General features: G+C 43.5%; 1 protein-coding gene across 1 annotated transcript in view; it reads left to right on the forward strand.

Moving 5' to 3' along the window:
- Nucleotides 1-16,519, forward strand: part of ASAP3 (ArfGAP with SH3 domain, ankyrin repeat and PH domain 3) — a 329,849-nt gene that overhangs the window by 130,926 nt on the left and 182,404 nt on the right. The window contains exons 6-7 of the mRNA XM_078682583.1: nucleotides 4,135-4,264; nucleotides 11,105-11,190. Of these exons, the coding sequence (XP_078538709.1) occupies nucleotides 4,135-4,264; nucleotides 11,105-11,190 (216 nt within the window). The remainder of the gene's footprint in view (nucleotides 1-4,134; nucleotides 4,265-11,104; nucleotides 11,191-16,519) is intronic.

Genomic DNA, 16,519 nt, shown 5'->3' on the forward strand with positions numbered 1-16,519 from the left:
AGAAAATAGTAAGGTCGACATAAAGAGGGGATTGGAGCTTCAGTGCAACACGAAGATTCTAAGAGTGTGAGTTTAGGAACAAAAGACAGAGCAAAAGGAGGAAAAGAATCCGGGTACATATGATTGGTTCTTTGGTGGTAGTTCTTGCCGGAGGACAGAGAGAGCATGGATACAGAAACAGAGAAGAGTAGGGAATGGCAAAGTGTAGTTGTAACATTGAGCATTCATTGGGAGTGAAGGGGAAACAGAGGGGTTGCATGAACGGGGTGTGTGCCAGGCTGAAGAGAGGCAGTGCAAAAGGAGTAAGAATGCGACCACAAGAAATGGAAGGAAGGAGTTGTTCAGTGTAGGGGAATGAAGGTAGTCTGAGTGAAGGAAGAGGAAGGCAGCCTTAGGGCTGAAGAAAACGTGAGTATAGGAAGGGTATGAGGATAAGTATGAAAACTAAGCTGCAGCGTAAGTGGAAGGGTGTTTGTAGGAGGAAGTGTGAGAGTGAATGAGGAGGAAGAAACCGTGTGAGCCAGGAGGAAGGAAGGAAGAGGAGCAGGAAATCAGAGTGAGTACAGAAAAGCAGAGTAAGTGCCGGAAAAGCATGTCAGTGCTGAGGATGGAAAGTTTGGGGATTAGCTGTGGAAAATGATGTTGGCTCAGTAGCCTGAGGAGCAAGTAAAGTAATTACATAAGTAGAAGCGAGTGAGCATAGGGTAAAGGAGAAAAGAGTAAGTGAATGTAAGAGGAGAACAAGTGTGAACGTAGGAGAAAATCAGCTCAAAAATAGAGCATATAAGTGGGGGAGAGACTTACTGAGATATCAGGAGAAAAGAAATATCATTGCAGAAGGTGGACGATTGTGAACGGAGAGCGGAAGATGCGAGTGAGCGCTGGTGGCCTTTACGGAGCCTCGTTATATGACCAGTCAAACTTCCAACTTTAGTGAGCACATACTTTGATTGTAGAGTATACGACTACATTGGACACCTCACTAAATAATATTATTAAAATAATCTATATCTGATTTAAAAACCAATGCGTGCTGAATAAACAAAAATGCCTTTTCTTAATTTATCCTAACGACCACAGGTGTTCGTGAAATGGTGTGCTTTCATTTGCACCCCTGGGTTTATTTAAAATTCCTGAGGTGGAAGTTTTCTAGCAAATAAGTCTGTGCAAAATGTTGTCTCGCCTTACGAGGAGGCTGGTTGTGTGTGCTGACATGGTATTCTGTGGATTGGAAATATATATATACACGTTTCTGGTAGAAATCGCTAATTGTGACCGCAGTTTAGGAATCGCAAATAGGAATTACCTATTTGCGATTCCTAAAGCACATATACGTAGCATTTTCTAAAGGCGAATCGGACATTTAGGCAATGCTATTACCATTGACATAAAATCGATGGTAACCATGTGCAAAATTAAAATATGCATTTAAAAATGTGTATTTTTAATGTGACATGAAGGGCACACATGCCCCTAGTGCATATGTGCACTAGAAAATTTGGGGTGCACCCCTGGCTTTGCATTTCTTAAATTGGGATTTCCTATTAGGAAATCGCAATTTAGGAAATGCAAACCCTTTCCTATTTTGCCCATAGGCGGGAATGCAATGGCATTTACTATTAGCAATTATATTCCTACTTTGTAGGAATCGCTATCAGGGAATCACAAATTTAGTACATATCCTTTCGCGTTTCTTAAATAGCGATTTCTACGGAGTCGCTATTTAAAAAATGCAAACGGGAAGCTTTGTACATGTGGGCCATGAAGACCTAAATAAACTTCTGGGTGAACGGCCAGTTGCTCTAGTTGAACCTCCTTGCTTCCCAGCACTCGACTGGCATGGCAGCATAAACTTGATCTTATGATATCAAAGTACTAACCCGGAATTGTAGAACAGACGGTTCCTTTTCAGGCTTGTTAGTCTAGAGTGCACCCATGGGATAGGATGCTCAGTCATCAAGTTCCCTGCTGGACTGCAGCAGGAGATTGGAAGCTATGGGCTAGATGTAGGTAATTCTATTTTACCACTTATTAAATACCGAATTTTACCGATTCGGTATTTAAGAAGTGGTAAAATAGAGGGGGGGGGGGATGTAGGTATTACAGAATCGGTAAATACCGAATCGTTAAGATTCGGTATTTACCGATTCTGTAAATACCGATTCGGTAATGCCCATTGATTCCTATGGGCCTTGAAGCCCATAGGAATCAATGGGCAATACCGAATCGGTATTTACCGATTCGGTAAATACCGATTCCAGCAAGGGTGCAGGGGGTGTCACTTTGACACCCTCTAGCACCCCAAATACAGGCATGTGTGCCATGTGGCACACAGACATGCCCTAAGGGCATGTCTGTCTGTCACATGGCATAGGTGTGTATGCACACATGTGCATGCACACCTGGATTCAGTATTTTACCACCCAATTGGATTGGGTTGTAACATACCGAATCTGTAAGGCCTTTGGGACTCAGAAGAGTCCCACCTACATCTGGCCGTTACCGAATTGGTAAAAATACGATTTTGTATTTTACCGATTCGGTACATTTACCGATTCGGTAAATTTACCGAATCTGTAAAATAGGCCCCCTACATCACAAATACCCATTTACCGGTCGGTAACGGCCGAAATCGGCCGTTACCGGTCGGTAAATGGCCTCCTACATCTGGCCCTTAGTCTGTTGACATGTAGAAATCCATCTCGAGTAATCCATCTTATACCATGAGGAAGCCCTAGGACTGCTCCAGTGAGCGAGCCAGATGACTTGTAAACACGCAGAACCCTAGCTCGAGAACTGGTGATATAACCGCAAAACAGGACACACTTGGCATGATGGTACAGGCTTTGAAGTTGCTTTTTTTGTTTGGTTTTCATCCCATCTAAATTACCCCAGTGCCTTGATCGTATTAAGTCAATGAAGTCGCATCTGGGGCAACGAGTTATACCCAGCAAATGGTCACCATCCTGAGTGAGTAGTACTGTCTAAGATACTTCAAGCCTGCCCCACTCCTAAAAAAGTCACTCTGCCATGCGGCGACACAGAGAGGGACACCAGTAAGCAGCCCAAGTGTTGCACATGGGTGACTTTGTGCCTCAGCCTTCAGCGCAAATGCTGTCTACATGAGCACAAGAGAACCATGAGAGGACAACCTTAGGAGGTGGCATAGAGTGAATATCTGAAAGGGAACTGCAACCGCCCCATGAACCCAATTTGGTAAAGGACCAGGGTGTACTGCGGCAGTGCTCCATGCACATTTTAAGTGTGGACCACTTGCACCATATTTTGGCCCTCCATCATGAGGCTGATTGGGCTTCAATGTGAGGCCCCTTATAATGACAAAAATGCATATTAGAGGGAAAAATGTCCAGTATTTTCATAAAATTGTTCAGCTAACATAGGACAACCTGACACAGCGTTCCAGAAAATGTGCCAGGCATTGCAGCATAGGTTTGCAAAACCGATTACAAGACTTCTGTCCCATCATTACGTTATGAGATCACTTATCTCTGTGAAACTGTACTGTGAAGGTTCTTTTTATTTAGTGTTGCCTGCGCCTCATGCATACTACCAGGTTTAAAGATCTCGATGCGGAGTACAGGTTGGTCTGTGGTTTGAGAAGGTTGAATCCCATCTCTTTTACTTGTCTTTCATTATCAGAACAAATGCGGACCTCGGTGGATATTTACGCCTCTTTCAAATGGTCGTTTGGCATTCATTTATGGCTCTAGATAAGGCAACTGAGAACAGTGGTTGTGAATTTGTCTTATCTCAACATATGTAAATATTGGTGGGGGAGATTATCGTCTTTAATGTAAGGTACTTTTTTGATGAACATTTGTCGACTTCCTTTGTATAAACACATTTTCTAAATCTTAAAAATCCCTAACAGGCCTTGCTTTTTCTTGATCTCATCAATCATAGTAACCTTTTTCTTCCCTAAAAATCAAGACCAAATGACTATTGATGACTCTGTGGTGTTATCTCTGCCACTGAAGAGCTGCGCTCCTATTAGGACCATTACTCAGATGAGATCACATATTGATATCCTCACCTAGGCTGACACAAGGAGTTGTGAAATGGGAGACTAGAGTTGGATTTCATGTTATGGTTGCTTTTGTTTTGTGTCCGCAGGAATAAAATTGAAAAAGAAAAGAAAGAACGAGCGAGGTTTTCCACAATGATACGGCCGGACCTCTCACCTACAGAATTTGTGGAGGACCTGGAGAAGGAGCGGCGTGTCTTTCAGCTGCAGATGTGTGAGGTGAGAGGAGTGAGGGCCAAGACTGAAGACCATGGGCGTGATGAGAGTTGGAACAGGGCATCATAGAGGAGGGCTTTAAGTAAGAGGAGCTCCCCGGAAAGGGGATGTCTCATCAACAAGGGCTCTTTGAAGGGGAATATCCTTGCAAGCTAGGCAATTATGGAATGCCCTGATACTTTGAGATTGTTACTTGGGAATACTCCATTACCAAGAGCGCTTGTGGAATATTTATAGATCTAGAGGGAGTAGATACATTTCTGTATTTGTTGTTTAGTGCAGTGACAGTCTTGCAACAGACGTTCTATAGTGGGGAGAAAACGCTGGATCTGAAGTTGTTACACAGAGGACGTGCTATGTTGTTCTTCTGTTACGTCTGTTACTTCTAAGTCTTGCCAGAAGAGTGTATAATGATTCCTATGGGCACAGCAAGGCTGGGGAAGGGCCAGTCACATGTTCAGGCATACCAGCATTGGTAATTGACTGACTATTCCCCGTACATGTCAACCTGCTGAAGCACTGGCCTTTCTTAGTATCTTATGATAGCCCCCATAGGTCAGCCTGCCTTATTAGGGCTTTGACACCCACCACGTAGGAGTAGGTAAAGACCATCTTCTCTGTCATCTGTTTGGCGGAGGCTGCATAAATTTACTTTGCACCCAATAGGTAATAAGTGTTACTGCGATAACAGGAAACTTCTCTTCAACCGAGTTATTGGAAGGGGAATGTAGTGATGGCAGGCAATTGGATTCACACTTAAATTATTATTTGTGTTGAGGGCAGTCCAAACAAAGCTTTTGTATTCCTGGCTTCGGCATAGAGGGGCCGTGAATTGGGGCATAGTGAGCCAGCGGTGTGTGGGTGTGAGGGAAGGAACATGATTAAACGTAGACATTGAGTCCCAGAAATTCCAAGGGTGACGGAACTGACATCATGCACTGCTTATGACATCACAGGGATAGTCCTTGTCCTGCCCTTTGTCCTTCAACTGCTTCCTGTTGTTGAGAGGGCAAGGGAGGGAGACTTCAAATATGCAGGCCTCTTAAATTCCTCTGTAATATGTTCCTTCTGCCTTTATTACCAGTGCATCCAGGAGCAGAGAGGGCAGTGCCAGAGGGCAAGGCCAAGTAGCAGCTGCTACCCCATATTCACATCCTTGATGTACAACTGCAACAAAATCGAAGTCTTCTCGTGTTGCGCTGTAAATGTTTTCTGTTGTCCAGGGCCAGGAATAGTGCAGAAGTGTTGGAGGTCAAAGAGGGATAAATTGAGGAAGAGAAGTGAAGGGGAAATTGGTGGGTGTGAGACAATGGTCGGAAGGGAGAAAAGGGAGTAATGCAAAAAAGGAGTTATGCTATGCAGGAGAAATGAGAGGGATGGGGGGGAGGGGGAACAAGAGGGGGCAGGCATAAAAGTAAGAGGGAAGCCGTGAGCAGGGTGGAACAAAGGGGATGGAGGAACACGAGGCTAGATGTAGCGAAGCAGTAAATAGATGGTATTGTATAGTATTGTATTTATATTACACTTAATATTCCAAGGTGGGGTGCTGATGTGCTTGTCCACACTGGTAGCATGCTACACCGTGTAAGGTTTGTGGTTCAGAGATGTTGCCTTAGTATTGAGTCTATGTGGGAAGTGTTTCCATGCCGCTCGTGATGACCACCAAGGTGTGGTTATCATGTTATGAAACGCAGCTCTTGGCAGTACGGTGAGTGAATGGAGAGGGAAAAAGAGGCACATGATTTAGATATATACCAGCAGCATTCAATATCTCTGCAAGTGCAAGAGAGAGGGATGAAAGAGAGTCATTGCGTATTTTTAGGGAACAATGACTTTCTATTACTTATTAATTCTCTTTCTCATAATGCATATTGTTTATTTTATTGAACGTATTGTGCCTCTCAGTCTATGCAAACAAGCAAATCCTAATTCCTGTATTGTACTTTTTGCAAGATTTTTATTAATCTGCAAATAAATATTTACTTTACTTTAAAAAGAAAGAGTGAATGAGAATGAGAGATTGCAGGGAACATAAGTAGGGCTCCCTGTTTTCCGTTTTTACTGATTTTTACATTTAATTACAGACAGAAAACAATTTCTTTTACTTTCTGTATCTATTTTTAAATGTGGATAAAAACGGGAATTGGATTGTTTTTGAGTGATTCTAAATGCTGTCAACCATGCCTGCCAGGCCAATAGCTGTGCAGATTGAAATGTAAAAACCACAGTTGATGGACAGAATGTAGAACAATGTCTTACATTCACCCCAGTACAAAGATCTGGGCCTAAATCCATCGGTTTTTTGCACTCCACACCACCCTAGGTCAGACAATGGCTATATGCAAATCAGCCTTGACCCTGTGCCTCATGGAAATGTAAGCTGGGTTGAACAAAATAAAGGAATTTTTGTACAAAACTTTAAACAGCAGTATGTGTATATATGTATATATATATATATATATATATATATATATATATATATATATATATATATATATTATATAATATATATACTACACTACCGTGGTACTAACCTTTGCATGTTTTCCTATAAGTACATATTGTATCATCTAATGTGTTTATATCACTGAAACCGGGCAGGCGTCCAGGTTTTTTGTGCATATTTATTGGTTAAATAAATGCCGAAATACATTTATTTCAGCTTCATTTTTTCACATAATCCAAAATAAATATGGATACATACAGATAAAATTAGCAAAAAATAAATATGGATACATACAGACAGAAATGTCCCAAAAAAAAATACCATAAAACCTGGAGCCCTAAACCGAAGTTATGGAAGAAGGCGGCAGGTGGAGGCACAAGCTGGATTTGGGAGCAGCAGTTTAAAGATGAAAACACAGGCTCGGCGGGCTAGGTATAAAGAACACGCTGCTCCTCTTCTTGTTGGGGTGCCTCAGCTTCCCGCAGCTAGTCCTAGCTGCCAGAGCGCGAGTCAGAGGGTTGAATAGCGGCTCTGTTAGGAAAATCACTCTGCCCGGATCAATTGTGTTGGTTAGTAGAGTGTTTCCTCCTTCCTTTTTGAAGTTTCTGAGCACAGGGCCAGAGGCATGCAGTGTTGGCCCGCTCCTCACTGGTTCATTCTGTGAGAGGGCAAAGTATACTGGATATTTATTCAAATGAACTAAATAGAGGATTCAGTGCCCAGTCACTGCACTACATATTATGCCAGTGGAATGGTGTTGAATTGATCAAAAGAAATATTGCTGTCTGGGAACCTGCAGATTGCAATAAGACTTCATTATGTTATTTGTGGCGTATGTATGGGAACAAGAACGATTTTAGGGATTTGTGGATCAGTGTTATTTTTCTAAATAGCAGAGCTGGGGGGATTTCTAAAGCTGGTCTTCAAAGCAGGGGTGTGAGTGGGGGACAAATTCTAGCATTGGTCCTCTGGAGGGCTAATTTCCGATACAGCACTCGAGAAAGGAGTGGGGTTGATGCTCGAGCTGGTGATGTCAACATACTACTGTAACTGTAATAACTGGGGCAAAACCTTTAGCAGATGTGTATCACTGTTAAGGTTTGTGCGAGTTTCGCCCCTGCTATAAATTAGGTATTTTCAGTCCTAAACATATCTCTGTTTCACTCTGGACCCAGTGGACCTTCTCCAGGGACATGATCATGTTTGCGCTAAGTCAGTGACTGCTCTCACACCGACATTTTGAATCTTTCATCGATTGTGGGCATCTTTCTTTGGGTAGCCATAATTTCTTCTTCTACAGTGGCACCAGCTAACAGCTTGATTGTTTTGTGACGTCACAAGTAGATTGGCATCACAATTTTATAACCATCTTTTAGCCTCCTTAGTTTACCTTTGGGGAAATTGTAGTTCTTACCCAGTTTTTCCTTGATCTTATTTGACTTTCAGAAGGTAGCTCTGTGGCTCCTTTCGGACAGTGGACACAGGTCTCTTCTGCCCGAGGTCGACGTTTTCAAGACAAGCCCTCTGTTTTAGCGCTTTGGTCTCTGCTTCCCATCAGTGTTAGGTACCACTGTGTACCACATGAGCATGGACTAGTTGGAAACATTACATACCTTCAACATTGCTTTGCTTTCCAGCTTGCAAGAGATTCATGTGGGTTGCCGTCTAGCACTGGGAAGGGAAGGAAAATGGGTTGATCAGTATTGGGAATTTAGCCGAGTGTCAGTGTTGGCAGACACAAAGTAATTGTGTGAATGTAGGGGTAATCATCACAACTGCTTTGCAACTCTGAAATCTCTCGTCTGAATTTTGTGTGCAAGTCTCATAGTAAACGGCCTCACTGTTGGAGAGCCAAGAGTCACTCACCTGTTGTATGCAAGTACCATTTTGGAAATCAGGCTAGCCCAGGACCAACCAAATGTTTGTTTAATGTGAGTCTCATGCCTCGAAGACAAACCCACTGCTGGTCCATACAGATAAACGTTTGTGTGTGTGTGTAGCTAGCCCCATCTCACTTCGGGCTATACTTGACTGGTATGAAGTTTCACTTTTGGGAGCCTGCTGTCATTTGGTGCCCTTTGTAAAATTGCGCCTGGGATGTTGGTCATTGATAATGCCTTGACAAAACCCAGCATGCCCAGCTTACTGTGTTTGGTGTGTGTCTTTCCCGACTTCACATGTTGCTGTTTTACCGCACTTGTTGCCCCTTTTCTCGCACTCCTTTGTATCTTCTTCCCTTTTCCATCTTAAACTTTCTTTGGTTCAGATTCTATCCAGTGCAACCACAGCTTTCTTTTCGTTTCCTCCTGTATTTTTCTCCAGCATTGGATCTTACATAGATTCTCATTCTTGAATTCTTCCCCGTTGTCAGACTTGGAACACCAGGTAACATTACAAACAGCAGTACACATATATGCATTCATTTACATATACACTCTATGAATCTTTACTCAACCTATCCACATCATTATACATGATCTAAACTCCAGCCAACCAGAACCAGCCTCATCCAGCTGTTCCATTCACTGATGCTTCCAACTGTCAGATTTTCTACCTCACGTTCAGATGTGAGGAACCCTTTTTGACAGCTCTGTTGTTGAAGAGAAAACAAAAGAATTGCCACATTTTCCACATTTTGGCTGAAGCAGGTCATAAAACGTCTTTATTTAAAGCCTGCCTACAAATCATGTGGACAGATGATTTAGGTGGACGATCCACATATGAAGTGCTTATGCTGCTTGCACTCTGAGCACAAGCCAACAGATTGCAGTATTTGCAGACATTTTTCTATAAAGACTTTAAAAGATCGAGAAGGTGCATGGCTCTCGCTATTTTGGAGAAGGAACTTGGGAAGGATGATACATCAAAAAAGCAGGATAAAGGAGCCCTTTAACCCTGCTGTTGAGAGTCAGAGGTCCGGTCAAGAGCACTCTGGTGAGGTAGACAAAATGTGCAAGGCGAAAGAAGAGGTACTATTAAAACAAATCTATGGTAGCCTCAAGGTTAGATACTAAAGTGTCAAGGAAGAAAGGTGATGAGAACACGTCGACAAGACAAAAGTTGTAGACGATGGGGGAAGGTTCAAAGGTCACCAGGAGGTGAGCGAGATTAGTTGTCGCCAAGAATAAGACTGCCAACGTCATCAAGTTAAAATGCGAAAATACGGATGGATGGAACCAGGTTAGGTTTGTCATCCTCGAACAACATCCTCAGCCTACAATTCTGCAGCATGTACAAACACTAACCCAGGAAGTTCAAGGGAAGCCATCCTTATCAGAGGATGTGAATCCAGAGCAAGTGGCTATGGATAAAAGGGAGCAGGATGCCTGGATTTGGTATCCATTTAGTGGCGATGATGATGATGATATTGATGATGATAGCCCACACGGTCAACCATGGTCTCCTACAGAGGATTCTGAATGGAGTCAATTTAGAGTGCAGAAGAATGCTAGTCCAGAACCAACTCGTAAGAGTTCCCCCTCCACATGATATTGGAAGGCTTCATTCTCCAATAGAGAAAGCTTCCGAATGCTTCAGTCTTTCAGTCTCTGTTTCCCCCCAAAAATATTTTCTGTTTGATTTTAAGGAAAAAGCACACAGGAGCGCACAATCCATTTCTGTCCTAGAACATCTGTGAGAGGAAGGTCTAGTGATGATGCAAAATCCAGCAACCACATCAGTACATTGTAAAAGAAATAAAAATAGATACAAGGCTACAGATGATGCAGCAGGATGTATTTTGAACCGGGTCTGTACTGACTCCATAATGTCAGATGCAGTGCAACGGGGATAAAGGAAGCCTACATCCCCTTTTACAGCTCCAATAGACAAGGAAGGCAGAAAATGGGACGCTGTAGGGAAGAGAGTGAATGTGATGGCAGCTGATGCAATTAAGATTGTCATATTGCGCTACCAATGTAGATAAATTAGCAGACAATTATGGCGTAACATTGCGCACTTTTATGAAAAATTGCCAAAGGAGGATAAAGAGAAAGCAAGGGCAATATTGAGAGGTGGAGAACAAGTGTCTGCTTTATTGATGGATATTGTTTCAACTTGTGAATTTAGGCAGGTTGGAAATGTGACTGTTATGCAGAGGTATGGCTGGTTGAAGAGCACAGATTTTAGGCCAGAAGTCCAGGCACACATGATGGACATTCCATTTGATGGCACTAATGTTTAGTTCAGATTCTGCTCAGTGCAACCACAGCTTTCTCACACTTATCCTCCTGTATTGTTTCTCTTCTGCACTGTGCCCAGCATTCACCTAGCGCCCTCTCTCCTCTTTTCCCTCTGTGCATGGCTCTTTCACCCATGATGCCAGCCTGACACCAAGGACACCCAGAGTAGATGTACGCTCTACAAAAACCTTTGATTGATTGTGTCTCCTTCTCTAGTACCTGCTGACGGCCAATGAGAGTCAGATGAAGCAAGGGCCAGAATTCCTGGAGAGCCTCATTAAATTTTTCCAGGCACAGCACAGGTAGGTGCCATCAGCGTCTCGCTTGTCTCACTCAGAGCTCTCGCTTCTCTGCACAGCACAGCACAGCTACCTGGAAGTGAGTTTTTCTTAAACACAATGTGATTTTCTAATGATAATGTCACTTATCTGTAGAAAATCCCCACTTGTAGCCAGTGAGTTCCATTATTATTGGGAGGCAACCTTCTCTTAGTCTCTTTGTCTCAGTCCAGAGATGTTAGGCTCTATTCTCATAGCACTGTCCTTTTTGAATGCTGAAATCTGTACCTCAGCCTTGCTTTTATTTAAGTTTCACCTGAACCGCGCAAATGCACGTGCTAAGTGATAGTTACCTCAGGGCACGAGTTATAGTTACTTAAAATAACCATAACTATAACTGCTGAATTTCCATGGTTTTGTGTGTGAAAAATCTGAAACCTAATTACAACATCCCTGTGTGTGTGTGTGTGTGTGTGTGTTTGGGTGTGTGTGTGTGTGTGTGTGTGTATATATATATATATATATATATATATATATATACATATACATACATACATACATACATACATACACACGCACACACATTCATTCACTGGAAAACACAGTTAATGAGTAGTTATAGTTCAGCAAACAAGAATAAAAAAAACACTGAGCTTTGCCATTATGGTGTGCCACACACAGCATACACCAAAGCTGATGTCCCTCCATGCTCAGTATGCTAATTTGCCATAGACGTGAAAAAAAACTAAACCATGATGAAAATGTGGCGGGGGGGGGGGTCACTTATGGTGTACATTGTATTTTTTAATTTGCTGAACCAAAATTAATGTTTGCTAATGTTTTTTCAGTGAATTTCTTTTTTTGTAACATATGCTGTATCCATTTTTCCACCTGCACAGCCATGCCCAGTCTGGAATGTGTGACCAACCCCTGCTGCACACGTCCTTCAGCTGTGTGCTGTGGAGGTTGGTTGAAGGGTCTGGCCCTTGACCAGGCCCGCCATCCAAAATGCACCGGTATCCCACCCATGGTTGTGCGCAGTCGGTGTTGGATGATTACAATACTCACTTTGCCTGTTGTTAAATCTTGCTTTCAGTGGCAGGCTATATGTGTAGTCTACTTGAACATCGCAAATTCACAGTTATTTCAAGCTCGGGCTGTGGTACCTGTTTATGATGTCCAAATAGTTGCTGTGAACACACAAATGTTTTCAAATTTGCAAGCTTAACAGCCCTTACTTATGCTATTCTCCATTTTTGTTTACTTTTTACATGCCTTTGGGTACATGTCTCTCCTCAGTGCCCTTGTACTGGTCATTGGATCTCCAATTTTCTGTTTAACGTTTTATCTACTGAACGAAACTCGAACGTTGTGGGAAATTTGTGAATTTTAAGGTAATGGAAAAAAAAATCATGTCTTAAAAATTCAAATTTGATTCACAGATCTTATGAGTTTCATGCTCCTGATTTTAAAAGTCCAAGATGACTGTAAATTACAACTCAACAAGCTCTGCTGCCAACTGCGGCTTGTTCAGGTAGTAGCCGATAGAAGCAGAGCGAAGTTTTGGATGTATATATCATAAACATTTCACAAATTCAATGAAAAATACATGGTTCAATTGAGCTTCGGGTTGTTTTTATGTTACGCCTTAATGCTTGTTTAAGAAAAAACATAGCAATCTACTTAAAATCCTTTACGGTTAAGAATTAAAACGATAAAACCACTGAAATACTTAAGTAATGGTTAGGACCACAATCCATAGCCCGTACAACAGCCATGCAAACCATAACTCGCACACCAAATGCAACGCCCGTAGCCTCACAATATTTATAGCAACACCTAAAAGCAAAATGTACGTTTTTAGCATTTGTAACAAATGCTTTACAAACACCTGCTGTTTGGTGTTGGGCTCTGATATTCCAAGGTGTTTTTCTTTGAACAAGCTTAGAGTCCTGGGATGTTGAGCAACATCTCCCTCAGTCCACAATAGGCATTTGCACTTGTTCCACCTTAGATCGGATTCAGACCTGTTTAATTACGTCTCAGAGACAGACATGTTTCTTGCAGAAAATTCAGGCTTAGCTATAACTCTTTGGCTCTAGTTACTGGGAACAGTCACTGTGCCCACTGCTCAAGATAGTACACTTTTTTTAAATATCCTAAACCCTGATCGATTGACTATGCCTGATGGACATCGCCCAGACTTCGATGGGTACAGCCCTTCTTCAACCACTTAGGACCTTACCTCAGAGAATGTTGGCAGGGGAAATGCGCAAGTTTCCAATTCTTCCCACAGTGTATTGCCAAGAATCCCTGGGCCGACCAACACAGCTTCTGTAATTTCTGCCTCTCTCTGATCACAAGGAGTGGATGTGTAACTTCTGCCTTGTCTTCAGGTGCATGAAGATGTTAAGGTGTCGGGCAAAGGCACTCGGCACACTAGAAAATATAGCAGGGTCAGTATGCGACACCCCATATCTCTTCAGTGAGCTGGACCCATGCGACATTGAAGAGCAGGAAGTGTGTCCATCCAGAACACGGCCCAATCCTTGCCCAGTCCAGAGATGTTATCCTGGAGCACCTCTAAGGGAGTACAGTTGATTGCTTTAGCAGTAACACCGACAAGACACGCACTAAGAAGACCCTGAGGGCTGTAAGTACCACCCAGAGCCTCACCCGGTTAAACATCCTTACACCAAGGAAGATCACCGCTCATGCAAGAGTCGGACATCAAGCCCAGAACCTGCCAAAAAAAATTGCTCAGCTTCTGCTCAGCTGCCACAATTGGGCTCCGGTCAGCATTGAGACAAGGCTTTGGAACAGAGGCACCATCTGCCAAATTGCATGTCTCGACTGAAATTCACAAAGCCTCCATATTTGGAGCATATTTTAGTGCAGTGCCCCTGAAACAGGACACCAAGTCAATGAAGAGTACCCCTCAGATTCCATTCTCCAAGACCTCTGAGGTTCTCATCTTTGAAAGCCTGCTGAAGAACTCAATGCCAAACAAAATCCCATTTTTATCCATCCTGGAAAAGTTAGCATTTTGGCTAAACTGTCTCTAGCAAAGCCATCCAGCACATTACTTAAGAATCCCCCCTCAAAAAACAGAGGCTAACCTTTGAGGAGGAGCTTGCCTTCAAGACTTCTCGACACCCAATCTCCAAGAGGAGTAAGGACCAAGCCTCAAGTCCTCTTCAAAAGCTTCCCATACCCAGGCATGCTCCTCCACCATTACACTCTCACTCGCCACCACCTCCTCCACCAACATGGTCAATCTTGCCATCAACGCCTACTCCATCTAAATCCCTGGAAAGATCAGTGCATTCTTTCTTGGACTGGGCACCTCATCAGGGGAGGGAGGCCCATAAGACCAGTCCACTCTTGCAGGGAGCTGGATGACCCATAGAAAGACTACGGTGTTAGGCCCCTCTCCCAGCTAATCACCACCAACCAGGTAAATGTGCCATGCCTGTCTTAGAGGACAAAGCCACTTTCTTGTGGAGACCGTCTCAAAGACAGAACATAGTGTGCAATTCTTGCCCATTCCCATGAGTATGCTCAAATCCTGCCCTGGCAACTTTAACCCCTTCCATGCGTCACAGTGGGCGTGTGCGGAGTACAGCCGGGGGCCATCTGAACCTCGCCCACTCAATAAATCACTAGCACAGCAGCGGAATTCGCGCCTCGGTCAAGGTGTTAAAGATTTAGTCAGGATTAAAGTCATCACACCACTTGCGGACAAGAAGTGCAAAGCCTCTCCTGGTGACCCTCTCTCTATTAGAGGTCTAGCCTCCCAGATTCCTTTCTTCTACATACTGCCAGATAGAGGGCCTCAGCTCAGACAAAAAGAGATACTCCACCCCTAGATAAAGAAGGCAATGGCCACTGACAAATGTATAGCAGTAGTTGCAACCACCCAAGGGCTGATTGCCAATCTGCTGGGTTTGCTGTTAAGGTATGACAGGTTTTATTGGGAGGAGATAGAGGCACTCATATAGTACCGTCCTGATGTCTAAAAAAAAAAGTGCAAGGAGCTGGTTGCAGAGGGGAATATTCTCTCTGGTGTAAATATCTGCTTTGACCTCAGTGCTGGAAACACCACCTCCCGCAGCATATTAACCACTCTGCACGCCACTCACACCTTTTACTTGCTAAGTGAAAAACAATCTAAGGTAGAGTTGGTGCCTATGTGCATTGAGGACTAAGGGCGGAGACAAACACAACATCCTGTTACTCAAAACTTTTTCGAAGAGAAACAACTTGAAATATGTAATATAATCAACGTTTACACCAAATCATAAAACGGCACTCTTTCTGGACTCTGTTCTGTCTAGCTTTCTTCCAAATTGAGAAAAAGAATGGGGAAAACTCGTTTTGGAAAGTTACATGAAGATTTGTCAAACAGCGCCAAAGATGTAAGCAAACCAAAAAAAAAAATGCACCACGTATGGAAATATGATCCTAGCTAACTAACTTCACAGTGGTGACCGCCAATCAGAGAGATACATATATGTTCGAGGCATCTGAGCTGCAGATTACACATTCACCACAGCATAAGGCAGTGTGTCAGCTTCATTCAGCCTCTGTCCACCAGTATGGCCAAGCCCCGAGGGATACTGTTTTAAGTTGGGCCCTTTCTCTTTGAGTGCCTTTTCTGATTGGTTAGAAAGGTGGGTCCAGCCCCTTATGGTCTTTAACCGCATGCGTGCGGCCGTTTTTCCCGCTGTATGCAGCATTTTTAAAATTACCGCGATTCATGACGAGCTCAGCTCGTCATCAGCACACGGCTGGTAACGCTGATGACGAGCTGAGCTCGTCATCAGCATGGAAGGGGTTAAAGCTTCCTTCTCGTTTGGTACCCAGTGGGGTCGGGCATCTGCTCCTCTTTAATGGCCAGCGACAGTTGAGCGCTGAGCAGACGTCTGGTCCACATTGATGAACAACCCGTGTTGGATGCAGACTCGGAGGTTGCAAACCACACGGTATCCCCTGGGTGAACCTGTAGCTGCTGATGTGTGACTCTAGACACGCCTACCAGCTGTCTGCAGATGGCGCACACACGTAGCTTATAAAGTGGTTTTACAGGCTGTGTCCGCCTCCAGGCATGCAGCTGTGTGATGGATAATCTCAAGTATGAACAGGACGTGTTGCCATTGGTTTCTTGTCTCGCACTTTCTTTTTTCCTGTCCTCATCTCTTTGTTTTTCTCAGTCTTTGTTTCTGTTTTTCAATATTCCTATTGCTTTCTCTTTCCTCTCTGGACTGTCCCTGTTACACTGGACAGCAGGGTCGGACTGGCCTATAGGGTAGTCAGGCAGTGCCTGATGGGCTGGTCTGTGTGGGCTGGTTTT

Source organism: Lissotriton helveticus, chromosome 3_1 (genome assembly GCF_964261635.1).
Source record: "Lissotriton helveticus chromosome 3_1, aLisHel1.1, whole genome shotgun sequence".
In the NCBI taxonomy this organism is placed as follows: Eukaryota; Metazoa; Chordata; class Amphibia; order Caudata; family Salamandridae; genus Lissotriton; species Lissotriton helveticus.